Consider the following 19,328-nt stretch of genomic DNA (forward strand, 5'->3'; position numbering starts at 1 on the left):
GCTAGGTCATATCCACGTGGGTATGAGGCAGTCACGCCCCCCTCACATGATCTTTCTCTCTCTTTCAACATGCATGCTGCATGGGAATGTCTTCTTACTCGATTCAGACGTTGACAGAGAAGTTGGATAGGCTGTCCCTGTCCCAGGACAGCATAGAGACACTATCACTATGGATGATACATCACAAGAGCAAAGCAAAGACGTCTGTGGACACTTGGCTAGAGGAATTCAAAAAAGGTGACGTGACGTGTACAGCTGCTGCAAGGATGAACATGTTTTTAAATATATTGTCCCTGTGCAGGAGATACGGAAAGACGGCTCATTTTGCTCTACCTGACCAACGATGTCCTTCAGAATGGCCGAAGGAGAGGTGCCGAAGAGTTTCTCACTCTGTTCCAAGACGCCCTTCGTGCAGCCATTCCCCTCGTCAGGTGCGTGGGCGTGGGTGTGTGTGCTTTGTTTGTCTCCGTTTGTGCCCTTTATATCACCGTCCTGGTTGACAATACCAGTGAGGTCTAGAGGAGGGCGTACAATGTTTTCTACATATTCACGATGCTACACTGGGGGTCCATCTCAGTGGGGGGTGGTGTGTAGACACATGCATTTCCTTTACCCATTATGTACACACACACACACACACTCACGTTAGGGGTCAGAAAATCCAGGGAAATGTTTACCGGATGCTCAAGATATGGAAAGAACGCCGAGTGTACGATTCTATTTTCATGGGGGAGCTAGAGATGATCATTGAGCCGACCAAACCACAGACACAGGAGGCAAAGCCGGCAGAATTCAAGGTAGAGGAGTTCGTGTGTAGCACATTCAGTTTGATCCTGTTCCAAGCATTTATTTCTGCTAGCCTTAATTTACAGTGTACCCCGTGTATGTACATGTAGGTAGGGCAAGATCTGTAAAGTAGGCCAGTATCGTGTGCATGTGTGCTAGCTTTGAAGACAGTTGCATGTGTACATTTCCTTTAACCCCTTTTCCTCCACACACACACACACGCACGCACTCACACACACACACACACACACACACACACGCACACACACACACACACACACACACACACACACACACACACACACACACACACACACACAGTTATCACTACTGGAGGATGCACTGACAGAGCTGGGAAAGTTCGAGGCAGAGCTAAAGATCAAGTCGTCTCACCTGGCACATCTTAGAGTGGACATCAGTCACCCTCTAGCCAGTCTCGAGCAACTCAAGGGTAAGCTGGTTAGCCAAGCATCCATTCGATTGCTTCATACTGTGAGTTATTTAAAGCCACCACTTTAATTTAAGAAAACTTTATAGCATTTGTACTTTGCCCTTAAGTAATCAGTGATCTTACCATGTACAGTGTACACATATTATTAGATGATCGAACAAAGCTAGCAATGTGTATACCTGTACCTCCTCCCCTCCAGACAAGGCCGATGGTGGCAGAGTATCCACTGAGATTGATGACGCGTCTCAAAAGCTGCAGGACTTGTGCGAGTGTCTTGGGGTGGAGGTCAACGAGAGAATTAATGTCCTAGATATGCTTAAACACACAAAGGCATTCTCATCTCATAAATTCAATGAATTCAAGAGAACTGTGCAGGTATGTAAGAGGCGTATTCATGGCGTAGAGCAGGATTAAGATACTTGCTTTTTTCCCTGTTTTGTAAGTCTGGTGTTTTTAAGCATTGTACGTTCCATGTACCACTGTTAGTATGTGCTACTAGTGTATGTGTTTACCTTCTTTGTTCATGTGATGTGTGTTGACTGTTTTATTTGTACAGAACTACAAGGATCTGGGTACTCGAGTCAATTCATTCAAAGACAAACTACAGCAACACCTTCGAGATCTCGAGCGCGCCCAATCAACAGCCACCTCTGATCCAACAGCTGATGCCGATATCACCGAAGCCGGAGACATGGAAATAGAGTCAGAATCTGATGCTGAGGATCTGATTGAACCACCCCCTGTTCTCCCGTCATCATCCATTATGACCGTGGGGCAAGCATCGTCACACGGGGTGATGGGACAAACTTTAATGAGCGTTTCCTCAACACCTGCACAGCTGCACATGATGTCCTCTATTTCATCACAACCTCTAATGGCTGTATCTGCAGCCTCAGCAGTACAGCAGCCGTACACAGCTCCTCAGAACTCTAACTTTTATCCGTCTAATGTACCTAATTTCTCTGGGCCTCAAATTCCCACGGCTGCTAATTATCCTCCTCGTTTTCGCCCCCCACCGATGCAAAGACCCCCCAGGATGCCCCCCAGCAGACCACCCCCTTATCGGCATTCTGTACATCTACCGCCCTCTCCCGTTCCTGCATCCACAAGAATTGGTGTCTCAATCCCCCCGCCATCTCAAGTCCTGGAACGTGCTCCTCCTATATTACCGCCCTCCAAACCTGATGCCAAACCCATGGCAACCACCCCCTATCCCATGGCAATGTCAGCCATGGCTCTATCTTCGGCTAATAGCTCTCCACTAGTTGTTGTGGGTGACCCGGTATCTTACAAGAAAGAGAATAGCGACGAAGAGAACAGTGACACTGATGCTAAAACCAGTATCGATGAAAGATTAGAGAACTTACAAAAGTCCACTAAACTGTTTAAAATGTCAACCACGAATGACAATGGATCTAACTCTGATGACAAAACTTACAACGATGATAATGAACTTTTCACCAACTTTTCAGAAAACAGAAATGAACGCTATTCACCAGAAGAGGCCAGCCCTAAACTGAACATGGACAATCCTATTCTACAGGCCCTGTACTCGTCCCCTCAACCACCACCTGCTGCTGCTCACACCAGTAGCAACACTGGCCAGTCTCTAACCACCATGATGGAAGCTGGTAGCAAACCACCTACCTCTATGGACGCAAGTCAAATCAAGATCACTCCAGCTCTCACTACTCTACTCGATCAGCTCTTACCTTCGCTTTCCAAGTCCCTGCAAATGGACAGGAAGAGAGAAAACAATAGTAGCCCGGACATTCCCAGCAGTAAAATACCTCGAATGAACTCAGACCAAGCTGGCCCTGGTGCTGTGCACTCAAAGCCAGCACACGATGTGCCACCGTGGATTAGAGACCAACAATATCAGCAGCAGCATCAGCCTCACTTTGATCAACAACAGCATCACTTTGATCAAAAGCAACATCAGTATGATCAACAACAAAAGCAACACTATGATGATCAACAACACTATGATGATCAACAAAACTATGATCAACAACACTACGATGATTTCTCCCCACGATTTAGACCTCATTACCCCTCACCAAGACAAAGATTTGATAGACCAAGGTTTGGAATGAGAATGCCCTCGTCTCGGCCTAGAGGGGCCCCACGATTTCGTGCCAGACCACCTCATCCTCCCGATGGCCATAGAGCTGGAGACGGTTATCAAAGACCTCGACAACAATCAAGAGGCCGTTATGGACCTGAGTTTGACAGGCGATCAACTTACAGCTAGTGTATCTATGTATATTAGTACATGTATATATTGTTATATCTATACAGTACTGTCTCTTCTTTTGGCTTGCACATACCGTATAGCGCGAAATTTTCGAGGCACTTATATTTCGTGGAATGGCCTCTAAAAACCATTTCGTTGCACAATGTTCGCGGAATGACTGCTTACCGGAAGCCACGCCTTTAAATATTTGCACGATAGCAGGTAATTCTAATTAAAGAACAATTTTCGTGGACTTAATTTTCGTATAGAATTCTAACCCACGAAATCCGCGAAAATTAAGCCCCTCGAACATTTCGCGCTATACGGTATTTTGTATGCGCGCAATGTGTTTCCTGTGTTGCCCAATGTTATAATTATTGTCACGTGAATAATTTTACTATCAGATCGCGAGTAATCAATAAAAGATGGTCTTTGTATATAAACGAGCTTCTAACCTGAGTAATGGACAAGTTGAATAAATTTCGGCTAGAATAAAGCCTTCAAGATGTCGGTGTCCTACGTTAAGGCTTTGGCCCTTATTCTACTGATGTCTGTATGCTCCATTGAGGCATTATCAACCAATTCCAGTCGACACTCCCAAGGTAAAATGAAAATTGGTACAATCGTTTGTTCTGTATACATTTTATTGTAGATACAATACATACATGTATTTCGATCAATTGTAACGTGGTACGCAGTATAAAATAATGTACCATAACCATAACGATAATATTGATCATTGACAATTGTTATGTATAATTGTAACTATGTACTCTATACATCACATCCTTTACTTGGGTGTCATTGGCCAGCCATACATATACGTGACTGCAAAAACTTAAGAGTATCCATTTCTAATGCTAAAATTGGCAGAAAGTCAAATGACATGCATCCGTTGAGGTTCAAAACTGTTAATTTTTATGGAATTAAAGCTATCCATGTGTACTGTGGCATTGCCTTGATGTTGTTTGTCTATTATTATTATAATTACAAACAGGGCCAAAGAAACTGCTATTATAGACAAACTGGTGCCTTTAGGGGTGTGTGTGTGTGTGCATGTGCTTTATCATAAAGAGCAGCTGTCTGTTTTCTGACCCCAGCCTCTACATTGCCTGTGGGTCATTACTTAATCAGCCACCACCAACTCATTAAAGCTCTTACAAGTGCTGTATCACTAGTTTACATCTAACCAAGAACAGAAGTGCTCTAACCTAAAACCTTGTTTTCCTAAGTGCTCGCACATTGTGGTCTAGTTTTGCTGCATGTACATGTATCTCCACTTTTTGCAAACCAACGTAATTTTCTATGTAAGTGTGTTCATTGCTGTAGCATGTCTTCACAGGTTTGTCATGGTAACAGTATTCATACAATGATCTAAGAGTCACAACAGCATCTGTGCTGGTTGTAATATTCATAGAGTGATGGTGCTTCGTGTAAAGCATTACAGAATACTCTCATGGCCTCAGGCAATAGTTCGTAATATTCATGGAGTGATAGTGCTTGGGTTAAAGACGTTATAGATACCCTCATGGCTCAGGCAATGGTTTCGAAGTCCCAGTGGTTGATATTCATAGAAAGACATCATAGAAAGACATTACAGATCCTCTCATGCAGCTGATCCCTCATGCAGCTGATCCCTTGAGGCAATGGATTGTAGTCTCAGTGGCTGGGTTATGTCTGTGAACTCTTAGCGTCCAATCGTGTTTAAACATGGGTCATTACCACTTGAGTCCCTTTATTCCCACCTCTCCCCCCCCCCTCGTGACTGCCCTGAGGCACTCACTGGCCTTAGCTGTAGGCCCTTTGCGTCGATGGCGCCAACCAATCAACTAGCCGTGACAGAACGAGAGAAACTTGTCTCCTTCGTCTGTGAATATTTTTAATAATAATTGCTTAATTAGGATCAGAAGGAAACAAAATGCACTCTGTCTGTTGTAATTGTTACCTCGTTAGTATCTAATTTTAGTACGTGTCTCTTCCCTTCGCCAGCTGTATAGGTACTTACACCTTCAGTAATATACAGTGGAGCCCCTCTATAACGGACACCTTTGGGGAACAATGTTTTGGCCTTTATACAGAGGTGGCCTTTGTTGAGAGGTTGTTTTGTACACAAACTGTTCATTTGGGACCTGGGTGCCTGGCCGTTATATAGCAGCTGGCCTTTAGTCGGAGGTGCTTGTTAACAGAGGTTCCCTGTAGCTTATAATTATATATTGTCCAGTTTTTGATCTATTGCCGCATCGATTGCCGCATCGATTGCCGCATCGATTGCCGCATCGATTGCCGCATCGATTGCTGCATCGATTGCCGCATTTAATGTTGATGTTAATGTTGTTGTTAACTGTTGATGTTTACATTGCACGATTGTCCCACCCTGAGATGTTCTAAGCTGGTAAGAATTTGGCATCAACGGAGTTCAAATGTCTATTTACTAATTAACTATGATTGTGGTTTGTCATCAGAAGCCTCATCCTCGTATAGAGAAATATGCTTAAGCTATTCAGTTTCAATTAAGGCTATAGTCACTCCCTATTAGTGTCAGGTGTTGGCTCGTCTATTTGCTTTTTTATAATTATTATAATTTTTGTGTAATGCTGCGTATACCGTGATATTGTCTTTTTAAGTTTTAGATACCAATTGAACTGATATTGTAATTACGTATTATAGAATAAAAGCAGTCCGTAAAAATGGGTTGTCATTCATGGCGTTGTCTGTATTATTATGTATTAATTGGTTGTGCACCGTATTTTTGTAAACTATTATGGGATTGATATGATTGGTATGTCGTGGAATGTGCATCTCGGAGCCACTCTTCTGCCATTGTCCCAGGTCGTAGTCGAGAGACTATAATATTTGGCAATGTAAACTTTTGCATAATTATAGTACGATAGTGAGTATATAGTGGACTTTGCATACATGCAGTGTGTGTGTGGGTGTGGGTGTGTGTGTGTGTGTGTGTGTGTGTGTGTGTGTGTGTGTGTGTGTGTGTGTGGGTGTGTGTGTGTGTGTGTGTGTGTGTGTGTGTGTGGGTGTGGGTGTGTGGGTGTGGGTGTGTGCATTTCATTAGAGTTTGTATAATAATCGTGTCTATAAGATGTTGTAGAAAAAATGAAGGATTAAAGTGAAACGTCCTCCCTTGATCTTCCTTAAAGAGTACAATGTTGTGGTGATACTCATCGCTTGTTTACATGTAACCCCTGCAATGCTACACCCTAACCCTTGGCCCCTGCAATGCTACTCCTCTAACCCTCTGCCCCCTGCAATGCTACATCTCTGCCCCCCTGAAATGCTACCCCCTGCAAGGGATTGCTTGTTTTACTGTTGTAGTGATGTACTGGTTTGATATCCAATAACCTGTCTTTGTTAAGCCCACGTACATTGTTGAAGGTACATGTATGCCAATGAATGTGCATCATTGCTTGGGTAATTTGCTTTAGAAGTGTCCAACACAGAACACCTGGTATTTTGTGTATGTTATGTTATGCACAAAGACATAGCAAGCACCCTCTTTGTACATTTAGTTACCATTGGTAACATCGTGTAGTTATGTTCGTTTCTACTAAATTATCAATCCTGGCAATTTGTTCTCACCTGTGCTCATCTTTGAAGTTAGCTAAATTCTCTGGTTCAGATTTTGAGACAAACTTCATATCGTTTAGATTCCCCAAATACCTGTGTCTCCTGGTATACAAACTTTCGTGTCCTTTCTCAACCTCTAGCTGTACTTTAGTAGACAGATGCGAGGGCCTGAGCTGCTCTGAGAGAGCGTGTGTGTGGCTTCTTAGGGTGGGGGAGTGTCATCTAGTACCTACTATTGCATGCCTCGCTAATCTAATGTTATCTTTTCGACAGACACACTCGTAAGAGTCTCAGGCATTTTCCCAGAGCTTAATCGCTAACTGTGGCCATTCGTTTTGATTGAGTTAGGTAGCTCGTTGGTATGAAGGTGTCTAGACACTATAGTGGTGGGGAAGACTTCAACTGTGTGTGGGCGGGAACTAGTGGAATCTTTGTTGAAAATACCGTATAGCGGGTGTATTTCGAGGGTATAAATGTTTGCGGTTTTCGCTGATTAGTATGTGCCGCAAACATTTATACCCTCGAATTTAATATCGCATGCATGCATGCATGTTGCAAAAGGCTGCTATTCCGCGAAAACTTTTCTAACGGTCTTTCCCGAAAGTTTATACCCTAGAAGTATACCCGCTATACTCTAGCTACATACATGTACATGTATATACCTCACTATTATCACGCTAGTCTCTTTATTTGCAAATACTGAAAATGTCTAACAGTGTGCTCTCCTCTCTGCAGCATCATTCTACGGAGCTACTCAGTCATACCACACCCCCTCCTCCCACTCGCTACATGTCTGTCTTGCTTTCACAGCCACCCATGGCACTCTCCTCACAGCAGCAGTGTCCGCCCATGACACTCTCCTCACACCAGAAGCATCCGCCCACGGCCGCTCTCTTCAACTCGTACTCGGCAACAGCACTCTCACGATGCTTCTACTCGACTCCCAACAACGAGTGGACCAAGCGATACCTCTAAGCATCCATCAGTCAAATCAATCATGGCTAGAACTAGAATTATCGGTATCTGGAGACAATTTTACTCTGCAAGTACAAGAGACTGCAATTTCCTCAACTTTAATTTACTCCCTCAATTTTACCGGGGAATTACACTTGGGAGGAGATCCTTCCTCTAATACAACTTCCGGAAACTTTGTTGGCTGTCTATCAAATGTTGCAATCAATTCTCAAGCTGTTGATTTCTCCGCTTCTATTGATGAAGGGGGTTACAATCAGGGATGCTGTGTGCCCCCTCGACGATTGCCCTCCGGAGGTCTGGGGGTCGGGACTAACTCTCTTTGGGGGGAGATTTTGATCGAGGCAAGAGAAGCGGTTGTCGATAAAGGGACGAATATCACCATCTCTGATATGAATCTACCTATCACCATTCCCAGCGATTTAGTTAGCTACGATATCGGATATTGGTATCACAGTGATCTTGTGAACAGGGTTGTATTTGATGTGATTGGTCAACCGAGTAGTGGATACTTCGTAAGAGGGAACGATGAACACATCTCGAGGTTCTATTATCATGAACTCCAATCTTCGGATCCCCTGTCACAGGTTAGAGCATGTATACTGTATAGCAGGAAAATTTGGCAAGTGTTCTTGGCGAATTTTAAAAACAGTTTTTCCGATGAACGCAACGTTATCGCTGTAGTAACCACGCTTGAGACGCCAAATTAAAAAATGCCAAGTGCCAAATATAATACCTGCCAAATTTTAGTTGTGTAGTTTTCATGTACTAGCTACTTTGTTGTTCTTGTTGGGAGGTTTTCATTCTGTTTTCCTCCAGATTATGTATCGCCATGGTGGTGTACTGGGAGCTACTGACTCGGCAGTTTTGAGAGCATCTCTCGAATGTCAGGTAATTGAAGTTCACATTTATCATATAATATCATAGAGTTACATGTAAATTATACTTTGTGTTCATGCTACTGTACCAATTGCTATGGCAACTCTACACTTACAGGATGGTGGGGAAAGTCCCTGGTCTCAAGAGATTATTCTCCCCTTCTCAATCGTTAAAGTCAATAACAAGCCGTATGTGCTTCATCAAAACACTCTCTCGTTGGCAGCTGGCACCCGACGCCCACTCACACCACACACCATCACCGTCGTGGACGAGGAAACAACAGACCCCGAGAATATTGAGTACACGGTTGAGCAGGTCGAGTGTGGCGGCTGTGTGGGCACGATGGGGGGCCAGGTGGTGAATCATGCTGGCCACAAAATCATGTTCTTCTCACAAGAATCGATCAATGATGGAAGAATCTTTTTTCAACACTTTGCAGTAAGTGTGTTTGTCTGTTTGTGTGTGTTATCTCTAATTATGATTCTACTAAGGTTTTGATGGTATATATTTCATACATGTACAGTGTAGGCTCTTCTTTACACATAATTATGTAGCTAGTTCATTTCCCAAAACAAAGTACATGTTCACTTCACTGTTCCCTCTCTCCCTCCCTCACAGTTGAACGACACTGATGTCACTATGAGGATCGTGCTGCGTGTGCAAGACAGCCTAATAGGGAACAATCACAACACCATCTACCCCAAAATAACAGTACGCACACATCCCGGGCAAATCTCCTTCAATCCAAATCTTTCTGAGTGTATGTTTCTCGATGTGGGCAACACTTTCATCCTCACCTCATCATATCTGAACTCTACCACCGACTTTCAGGACCAATCTCCTGAGATCGCATACGATGTTCTCGTCGCCCCGAGCAACGGACGTTTGGAAGTGTACGAAGCCAACCGATGGTCCCTTATCAACGAGAGCATATCCTCTCGAAAATTTCTAAACACACCGTCTGTGATTGGCTACTTCACTCAGAAAAACATCGACGATGGACATGTTAGGTTTGTCCACACTGGGGAAGATGGAGGCATTCACACTCTCAAGTTTCGGTTGAGAAGTTCCGTATACATTCAGCCTAGTAGTAACCCAAACGGGTACGAAAGTGTGTGTTTTCACACTTTAGACGATTTCCTGTTGATTCAACCCGAATTCGTTATCGACCCTCGTAACGTGTCAGTTCTCGAGGGCGACCGCACACTCATCAACCATAATATTATCAGCGTGGCTCTGAGCGAACAGGAAGTGCTCTATGCTCCTGTCGGTTTAGGAGTGGACATAAAAATTGAACAACTACAGCCGATCTTTGTACTCGAGTCTCCACCCAGTGTCGGTGAAATACAAGTTCGTGGGGTACCGATTTTCTCTGGAGGAAATTTCTCTCTTGCTGATTTTCAATCCGATGTAGTTTATTATCAAAATAATGGTAACGAGCTCGAGGAGTCTAGTGACTCTTTTAACATTCGGATAGAACCAACCGTGAGTGTGCCTCTGATTAAACAACCACGCCCCTCTGATGTCATCACCATGACGATTATCGTGTCACCAGATAATGACAACATACCAACGTACAGTCTACACAGTATAAACGTGACTGAAGGCTCGTATGTGATTATAACAAGAGGGCATATCTTGGTAGAGGATGCTGACTTGCCCAGGGAAGAGCTAACCATTTCGTTCAGGAGGCCTCGCTCTAATAGACCTGACGTGAGAGCTTGTGTGATGTGTGATGTGTGCTTGTTGTGTGATGTGTGATGTGTGTAGAGCTCTGTAAAGAATAGTCTGTAGTACTGGAACACTTTATTTGAACTACAGTGTTATTGCCTGTGTAGCTTGTGTGCATGTTGACCCTTTACCTAATATTGTAGACTGTACATGTACATGTAGGTCATTTTGTATTGCCTTTATGACAGCATGCAATAAATGTATGTTGCTAAGTGCTCCATTAAATGTTTCCACCCCACATTTACACACACACAGGAGACCCCCACTGGCTACTTTGCTTTTCGCAACAAATTCGACGAACGCATCACCAAGTGCTCAATGTCAAACATTTTGAATGCGGAGGTGGTGTTTGTACATCAATTGGACCCGTCAGTTCCTCTCTCATACAACCAGGCCCTCAAGATTACCGATGGTGGTTCGATCTTAAGACCCTGGCCGGTAAGTAATGGCCGTGTATGTGTAACAAATTAGTGGGTATTTTTTTAAAAATAGGCCTATTTTCGGAGCTAACTTTGAGCGGCCATAACTTGAGTTAGGAAGGTTCGATATCAAAACTAAAAGATGTATTTAGTAGGTGTTTGGTTGTGCTACAATATGGTGTGCTTATTTTTTATAGTCCAAATTGTCCATTTTCTGGAAAAAAGCGTGGATGTTTTTTCTAAATCAGGCCTATTTTCGGAGCTAACTTTGAGAAGCCATAACTTGAGTTACGAAGGTTTGATATCAAAACTAAAAGATGTATATTTAGTAGGTGTTTGGTTGTGCTACAAAATGGTGTGCTTATTTTTTATAGTCCATTTTCTGGAAAAAAGCGTGGGCTATTATTAGTGGGTGTTTTTTCTAAATCAGGCCTGTTTTCAGAGCTAACTTTGATTGTCCATAACTTGAGTTAGGATGGTCCGATATCAAAACTAAAAGATGCATTTAGTAGCTGTTTGGTTGTGCTAAAAAATGGTGTGCTTAAATCAGCGATTTTTTTTATAGTCCAAATTGTCCATTTTCTGGGAAAAAGCGTGGGCTAATTAGTGGATGTTTTTTCTAAATCAGGCCTACTTTCGGATCTAACTTTGAGAAGCCATAACTTGAGTTAGGATTGTCCAATATCAAAACTAAAAGATGCATTTAGTAGCTGTTTAGTAGTGTGCTACAATATGGTGTGCTTAAATCATCAATTTTTTTAGAGTCCATTTTCTGGAGTATGATACAATGTATAAGACATACGAGTTGTGCTATGACTACACCCCTTCCCCTTGCAGATTATTGAGGTCCATGCCATCCCTCATACTCTGACTGTGATCGAACCTGACTCCGCCCATTGTCTCTCACTTGACCTAACGTCGAATCGAAACCAAATCCTCAACATCAGTGACTATGAATTTACGATGCGTGACCCTCATGGAATGGACTCTAACCTCGTTAACATGGTAAATGTGTCGATGGGGGAATCCCTTCTATACGGCCAGGTCGTCAATGGCAACCAGGATTCTGCGTCACAGTTCACCATCAGTGATCTACGTATGGGAAGAATACAATATCAGTACACATCTACGGAACTTTATCGTCTTCGAGTCGAAACAGTAGAACTTTATTTCCAGTACGGACATACTCTTGAGGGCCCATACCTATACAATATTTGCATCAATCCGATTCAAATTCCAGATTACATTCAAGTGCAAGCCGCTACCGTCTCAAACGATGGACTCTCAGTCATTAACTCCACCCATCTCTGGGCCAACGATACACGCGGTGACAGCGGGGCAGCTATTCTGTACAATATCACCAACCCTCCAGCACACGGTATCATCATCAACGAGGGTATTCCATCGAGCATTCCAATTGATTTCTTCACCCAAGCGGACGTAGATAACATGCATATCGCATATTTGAGACCTCTCAAATCGGGTCGATTGCCTGATAATTTCACCTTTCAAGTGTGCTCTCGAGTGGGTGTGTGCAGTGAGGAGAAAGAACTGATTCTCAACATCCACTTCGTTAATTTAACGATAGTCAATCCCGGCATAAGTGTAATTGAGGGAGACAATTATACAATCCGCATCAACGACTTTAGTGTGACCCCTCCCCCTGGTTACAGTATAGTTCGTTTCCACCCTGCCATGCACCCCAAGTATGGTGTGCTCGTATTGCACTCGCAATTTGCCCCATCAGATCCGGACATAATGCCGACGAGATTCGACGCGGAGGACATACGCATTGGGAACCTTATGTACCAGAGTAACACATCATACGAGGTTTTGTTCGATTCCTTCACTGTAGGAATAGCTACGTATCGTTTGTCAAACCCGAAAGATGTCATCACCATTACAGAACTAATCAACATTCGTATAATACCAGTCAACGATCATGTTCCGTCAATCATTGTAAATTTACCCGATGAGCTGGTCGTCTCAAAAGGTGGTTCGATCCAAATTACAAGCGTACATTTGAGTGCTGATGACAAGGATAGTGACGTCGACAACAAAGACTTGATCTACACTACGATTGCTAACACTCCTTTCAACAGCTACATGTATTTGGACTCTGACCCTGACTTGAGAATCAACAATTGGACAGAACAAAATGTTCGAGATGGTAGACTTTTCCTGAAAGCCTCTGAATTCAGCGAAGTACCCAAAGACATTCTCTTATTAAGAGTCGATGAAACTTTAGAGCTAGCCAAGTTGGAAAGGGGTGGTGCTAATAGACAAATCGTGAATATCAAAATTGTTGACATCATTTTTACTGAAGTGCCTGGACGTGTCAATTTCGAAGTTTTGGAAGGGGGGAATGCGACAATAGATGGTCAACATCTCCGCTACTCTGCCAACGATTATAATGTGGACAGCGATGAAAAGATACTGTATGAAGTCACAGCACCCCCTTCTCATGGACAGCTGTTTCTGAACGGAACTATACTACTATATGGTGGAAAGTTCAGTCAGCTACAAGTTGTAAACAGAGAACTGTGGTACTCACATGACCATAGCAACACATTTAATGACTCATTCAAATTCAAACTCAGTGATCACATGGGACGTGAGAGAGATAAAAACTTCTCGTTTGGCATCACCATAGAGATAATCGATGACGACTCTCCTGAGGCTGTTATATTTGACCCTGTGCTATTAGTTCTTAGAAACGAGGTACTTATAAACGAGAATGTTATCAGAATCACGGATAACGACACCATAGAAGGAAAAGAAGTCTTCGACTCCGATCATGATAAAATTGTCTGCACTGTGATCAATGCAACAGAACGAGGTATCATTGAATTGAATCGAGCTCAAGGAGGTTGGACCCTCACGAAAGAATTTTCGAAATTTGATCTAGAAGAAGATACTGTTCGCTACAGGAGCACATCGGGTACGCTATCAGGTGTTCTTCAAGATAGTTTCATTTTCAGTATCTCTGACGGGACTAACACTGCCAACACCACGTACAAAGTGAACATATACCTCCTTCCCGAAATTGTCGAGCTCACCGTAGGCACTCTGGCCATTGAAGAAGATCAAAATGGTGCTCTCGAGTCGCTAGATTTCATAGTCGAGCATTTTTACCTCAGCCAAGCCCCAGGTGCTTTTATCATCACATCTCCGCCTACCAAAGGCTATCTCAGGAATACCGTAACTGAGGAGACAGCAATTTCCAATTTTACCACTTCTCAGTTAAAAAGACAATCCATTGTGTATATTCATTACGGAGGAGAGGACGAGGGTGACGAATTTACGTTCTTCTACCGATCAGATACGATGCAAGGGATTAGCCGCGAGAGTGATCCACATGTATTTGATATCATTATCACTCCGCATAACGACCAAAGGCCGATACTAGACCCAGGCAGAGAGCTAACTTTGCAGTTATGGGCGGGAGAAACCAAAGTCCTGAGTGAGGAATACTTGAACACCACTGATAAGGACACAGACAGTCAAGGACTGAGGTACACTATCTTGAAAGATACGGTAGATGCGTACATAGCCTATTCTAACGATACTGCTAAGGCTATCTCAACCTTCACACAACAAGATGTAAATGAAGCGAAGATATCGTTTGTGCATAAACAAGACCCGGACGGATACATATACTATAATGTGACAGATGGAGAGTTTGTTGTGTCTGGCAATTTCTCGTTTGAATCCGATCCTCTCATACTGTTTTGTGATGTGAAACCGTGGACCACCGTGTCAGTATCACGACTGGGAAGTGTGGTGTTGTCTTTTGACAATGTAAATTGTGTAACTAACGATCAAGAACCTCGTGAAATATTCTACCACATTCTATCGGAATTGCAATACGGAGAATTTTTGGTGAACAACGAAAGAGTGATGTCCTTCTCTAAGAGGGAAGTTGATAACGGTGTTGTATCCTATAGGCACACAGAGGAGGATAGATGGGAAGCTATTGAGACTGTGAGGTTAGAAATTGAAACAGACTTTGACACAACAGTTAGAAAGGACCTCAGTATTAACATCGATTTGCCCCAGGTGGAGGAGGGTAGACCTGCCATCAATACCGGGGCTACTGTAATTGAAGGGAACACCATCTGTTTGAGTCTATCCTCCCTAGATGCTAGGAATGTTCGTTACCAAGCATGGAAGAATGCCGGCAATGGTCGACCAGATCTCAATGATACGAATATTCGATTTAGTCTGATGCAAACTCCGTCACACGGAAGTCTGGTGGTCAACGGAAGTCTGGTGGTCAACGACAAACCTATTTCTGAATCATATTTTTCACATAGTGATCTGGCTAGTGGCAATGTGTGCTACAGTCACGATAATTCTGAAACTCTGTCGGATTCATTTGGATTTAGTCTCACAGTCGTGGGTTTCCAACAACAATACAATGTTGAGGACACCTTCAGTATTACCATAATATCGGTCAATGACGTTCCTCCTGTGCTAGCCACCATCCAGCCCAGGATGGAACTAGTAGTCGGATTCGTACACACTCTCACAACACATATCCTGGAGATTACTGATGAAGATAGCTCAGCGGAAGATATTGAGATTGTTATCAGATCTCTGCCGAAAGATGGTGTAATTTTTCAAATCTTACTCAAAGATGTAGTATTGAATGTGGGCGAAAATTTCACTCAGGCGAATGTAAATGCTGGTCATGTGACACTAAAAGGATTGTCAATGGGAACATTTTTATTCTCTTTCTATTTCACTGATAATATTGTCCCACCGACCCAGCCCACCCCCCACCAGTTTAATGTCAGTGTTGTACCACACACACTCAATATTATGGGCACGAAGCGTGTGATTTTACAACAAAACGAACAGAAAGTGAAAATCACTAAAGAGTTTCTATACTCCGACACAAACGGGGACAATGGAGCCACAGTTTACAGTATAGTTACTCACCCCACGGTTGGTATTGTATATAATCAAACCACCCCCCATTCTAAAGATATTCATAGGACGGACAGATTCACTCAAGAAGATATTGACAACGAGAGAGTGTGGTATATCCCCAACCCTGACTCTCGGGAACACAGCGATTCGTTTGTCGTGACTCTTAGCAACAAAGACGAGTACGTTCCCAACGAAACGGTCTCAGTGCACGTCCTTGTGTGGGGTGAAGTGAAGAGCGGCACATTTGTTGATTTCACGGATATTGAAAGTGAATACTCCTTCCAATTGCCTGAGGACATTTTTACACTTACTCAACCAGACATTCGTCAACCTATTCGTCAGATCGACCCTCCGAAATACGGCCACCTGGAACTAAGATTCCGAGATTCCAAGAGGGCAGCTGGGAACGAGAAAAATGCCTTCTCCTTCCATTATGATGATCTTCACCGCGGCTGGGTATTTTATGTGTGGGATTACGACCAACCACTGTCAGCGTCTGAAATGGAGGACAATGTTATGAAGGACAATTTTACACTTCTGGTTGAGGCCACTGGTTTTAGGCCTGGAGAAGCCTTTATTGAACTGAGTATTGTCCCCCCGTTTATTGCTACACCACCCCCTATGATTGATAGCACTCGTGTCTCCGTCATTCCAGATGTATCAACACCAACAACTACAGAATTGGAACCTGAATCAGGATTCCCAGTGTTCACTCTGGTTCCAATCATCGGAGTTGTCCTATTGCTACTGCTCATCATAGTAATCATCATTGGATTTTGTCTTACTCAACAGAAAAGAATTCGTAAGAAGCTCCATCTTGACATAGCCACTCCCACTCACCGTCCTAACGAGGTTCTCTCCATCAGTCCCTCACCCACAAGACACGCGCATCAGTTCAACTTTGAACCTGACAGTGAAGACGAGCGTTCTCTTTCGTCTGGGTTCTCAGAAGATGCGGAACTGCCTCCACTGAGAAGTCCGATACGAAGCCCCACCCACTCCCACGCATTCTCGTACAGCCAGCCCTACTCAGTCCCTAGTCCCACGTACACAGCACATCGGCCTCTCCCTTTAATGGCCCATCGTCCTAGGGTTCTCAGTAACGTTTCAATTACTCTATCAGGACGTCAATCTGCCATGTCAGAAATCAGCGTCAACGAATCAAATCACTCCTATTCTCGCTCCCTACCCAGACCACCCCCTCTCAACATTGCCATGCCCGTACCTGTACGTCCTGCCTCTCAAGTGGCGTACAGTGCTGTTAATGCCGAGTCTGGCTACAGCACTCGTACTCATACGAATGATAATTCAAGACACCAGAGCCGTTCCAGCGTCCTGTACGAGGAAGGGGAGGAGCTAACTGGTGGGGAATTTCCTTCAGCCCTTGAGGATCATGTGATCACTGTCAAAGGTCATATAACTAATGACAGGGATCATGTGACTACTGTTTGTGTACCTGATGAAGACATGGAGGTGGACGAAGGTCAGGGAGTTAATGAACTGTTGGATCTAAATCTAAATGATCCGAATGTGCAGCAACTGTTTCGGTCCACACATCCTGTCCTCAAGAAACAAGAATACTGGTTTTGATTCTAGCCAGGCCATTATTTTAGTACTGCTTATAGCTCATTCTAATCCCACCATTCAATTTCTATGTAGCCTCAAAGATCCTATCAATCTCAAACGTTTTGTACATCTATCTTTTTGTTGCAATTTGAATCAGCTATTTTTTATTACCGTGTTTGTTATCATGTATGTTATCTCTCGCTCTGTTTATTGTTAATGTATTTGAATTGCTTGTCAATTCATTGTCAATTGTCAACTTATGAATTATGATCTCAAAAATTAATTGATTGTGGTATTACAATTGCTGGTGCATGCATAAAAAAAAGCATGAAGCATTAAACTACTAGTAGTACAGCCATGGCCATGCAGCTACAATGATCAACATGTTATTAAGCTGTGAATGTAATGTGAAAATCAATACTGATCTCACCTAATATGTGATGATAAGCACACTTGATAACCATTTTCACCTGCAATAGTGGCAACAACTGTACAGGTGCTGCATGATCCCACTAGCATTTACAGTGTAGATCAAAGTGCAGCAGCTATAAGATGTCTTCCTTCACTATTGAGGCCATTCTTGGGCTAGGTACTGACAAATCTACTGAGAAGAGTGAGGATGGAATGTCCTCAGCAGCTGCCTCCAGTGTGGAACAAGATGGAGAACCCTCAGTGTGTGTGCATAGCACAGCCACTACAGGAGCAATGGAGACAAGCGCAAGTGAGTTATAGTTAGAGCAGCATAGCTAGCTGGGGAGTAGCTACGCCCCTCTATTGTCCAGCTAGTTCAGCTCTTGCATGGCTGCACAGCTAGTAAGACAATGTACATGTATCTACATACAACCGCATAATCTGTGTTTGCAAAAGGAATTGCAATAAGTTCATGTCTGCATTAGCACTTTTCTCAATCATTATTGTCTACCTGCAGGCTTACAATACACTCATCACTACCAAACCCCGCCGGTATTCTCCACACCACCTGCACCTCCAATTATTGCAAGCCCCACAGCCCTCACTCCATCACATATCACCAGACCCTCCCTCCTACCGTTCCATACACCGTCACTTCTACTATGGCCAAATCTACCCTACCTTCCACTCTCTCCAACAGCCACTGCACAAACCTCCCGAAGGAGAAAAGCCAGGACCGTCTTCAGTGATGACCAGATGAGTCAACTAGAAAAAAGCTTCGAAGAGAAAAAGTATTTATCCATCCCAGAGAGAATTGGACTTGCTCAAGCCCTGAGACTGACAGAACAGCAAGTCAAGACGTGGTATCAGAATCGGAGAACCAAGTGGAAACGACAGCTATCAGAGCAGGATAGACAGGAAGCAATGGAAGAAGAGGAATCCGACAGTCCATAACATGATGTTTACGTGTATCTATAGGAACCAATCTTTTCATACAAATGACAATGCTCAGTGTTTTTGTATTAACCACATGTGCCATCCATTTATGTTTATTTGCACTGAATCAACCATCACATCATATTTATCACCTTGAATGCAAATATGAGCACTCATCAATTAATTATAAAGCAAAAATGTGTTAAATAGAACACCAAACCGAGACCTAATTAATGTCTATAATGTAAGTGTATTTTTTTTTATTCCTTATTAATTTGTCCTTTTTGTGGGGACAACCTCCTTTGTACTATAATAATTATGTATACTTGTGCTTTTTCGATCTGTAAGATTGGTTAATCTCATCAATTTTCCCCCACTTGTAAGCCCATGTTTTTTCCTCCAAAATGATTAAGGTGTGATATGGATA

At 43.2% G+C, this 19,328-nt stretch overlaps 3 protein-coding genes across 4 annotated transcripts; all 3 read left to right on the forward strand.

Moving 5' to 3' along the window:
• Nucleotides 1-22: 22 nt before the first annotated feature.
• Nucleotides 23-3,865, forward strand: LOC135338043 (regulation of nuclear pre-mRNA domain-containing protein 2-like). Of its 2 annotated transcripts, XR_010395405.1 has the most exons (7): nucleotides 23-237; nucleotides 302-431; nucleotides 650-797; nucleotides 1,108-1,237; nucleotides 1,437-1,612; nucleotides 1,794-3,564; nucleotides 3,801-3,865. XR_010395405.1 is itself a non-coding variant. In XM_064534057.1 (6 exons), exons 1-6 carry the CDS (start codon nucleotides 81-83, stop codon nucleotides 3,489-3,491), a joined length of 2,439 nt encoding a protein of 812 aa, XP_064390127.1. In that variant the 5' UTR covers nucleotides 23-80; the 3' UTR covers nucleotides 3,492-3,566. The 2 variants fall into 2 exon arrangements, 1 of the variants encoding a protein (XP_064390127.1); XM_064534057.1 differs by lacking the exon at nucleotides 3,801-3,865 and having other exon boundaries at nucleotides 1,794-3,566.
• LOC135338037 (chondroitin sulfate proteoglycan 4-like) lies at nucleotides 3,851-17,837 on the forward strand. Its single transcript, XM_064534048.1, has 7 exons — nucleotides 3,851-4,075; nucleotides 7,788-8,611; nucleotides 8,844-8,915; nucleotides 9,021-9,341; nucleotides 9,522-10,616; nucleotides 10,890-11,072; nucleotides 11,891-17,837. The coding sequence occupies exons 1-7, from the start codon at nucleotides 3,979-3,981 to the stop codon at nucleotides 17,576-17,578; spliced, it is 8,280 nt and encodes a 2,759-aa protein (XP_064390118.1). The 5' UTR covers nucleotides 3,851-3,978; the 3' UTR covers nucleotides 17,579-17,837.
• Nucleotides 17,838-18,106: 269 nt separating this feature from the next.
• Nucleotides 18,107-18,919, forward strand: LOC135338927 (brain-specific homeobox protein homolog). The gene is made up of 2 exons (XM_064535021.1): nucleotides 18,107-18,275; nucleotides 18,483-18,919. The coding sequence occupies exons 1-2, from the start codon at nucleotides 18,107-18,109 to the stop codon at nucleotides 18,917-18,919; spliced, it is 606 nt and encodes a 201-aa protein (XP_064391091.1).
• The last annotated feature ends 409 nt before the right edge of the window (nucleotides 18,920-19,328 follow it).

The sequence above is a fragment of the Halichondria panicea genome, chromosome 7 (assembly GCF_963675165.1).
Source record: "Halichondria panicea chromosome 7, odHalPani1.1, whole genome shotgun sequence".
Taxonomy (NCBI): Eukaryota; Metazoa; Porifera; class Demospongiae; order Suberitida; family Halichondriidae; genus Halichondria; species Halichondria panicea.

Bases quoted from the DNA above. Each gene is read 5' to 3' on its own strand.
- LOC135338043 (XM_064534057.1), top strand. From the start codon at position 81: ATGGGAATGTCTTCTTACTCGATTCAGACGTTGACAGAGAAGTTGGAT. The intron at 432-649 runs GTGCGTGGGCGT...CACTCACGTTAG, and splicing joins GCAGCCATTCCCCTCGTCAG to GGGTCAGAAAATCCAGGGAA. The intron at 798-1,107 runs GTAGAGGAGTTC...ACACACACACAG, and splicing joins CAAAGCCGGCAGAATTCAAG to TTATCACTACTGGAGGATGC.
- LOC135338037 (XM_064534048.1), top strand. From the start codon at position 3,979: ATGTCGGTGTCCTACGTTAAGGCTTTGGCCCTTATTCTACTGATGTCT. The intron at 4,076-7,787 runs GTAAAATGAAAA...TCCTCTCTGCAG, and splicing joins TTCCAGTCGACACTCCCAAG to CATCATTCTACGGAGCTACT. The intron at 10,617-10,889 runs GTGAGAGCTTGT...ACACACACACAG, and splicing joins CTCGCTCTAATAGACCTGAC to GAGACCCCCACTGGCTACTT.
- LOC135338927 (XM_064535021.1), top strand. From the start codon at position 18,107: ATGTCTTCCTTCACTATTGAGGCCATTCTTGGGCTAGGTACTGACAAA. The intron at 18,276-18,482 runs GTGAGTTATAGT...GTCTACCTGCAG, and splicing joins AGCAATGGAGACAAGCGCAA to GCTTACAATACACTCATCAC.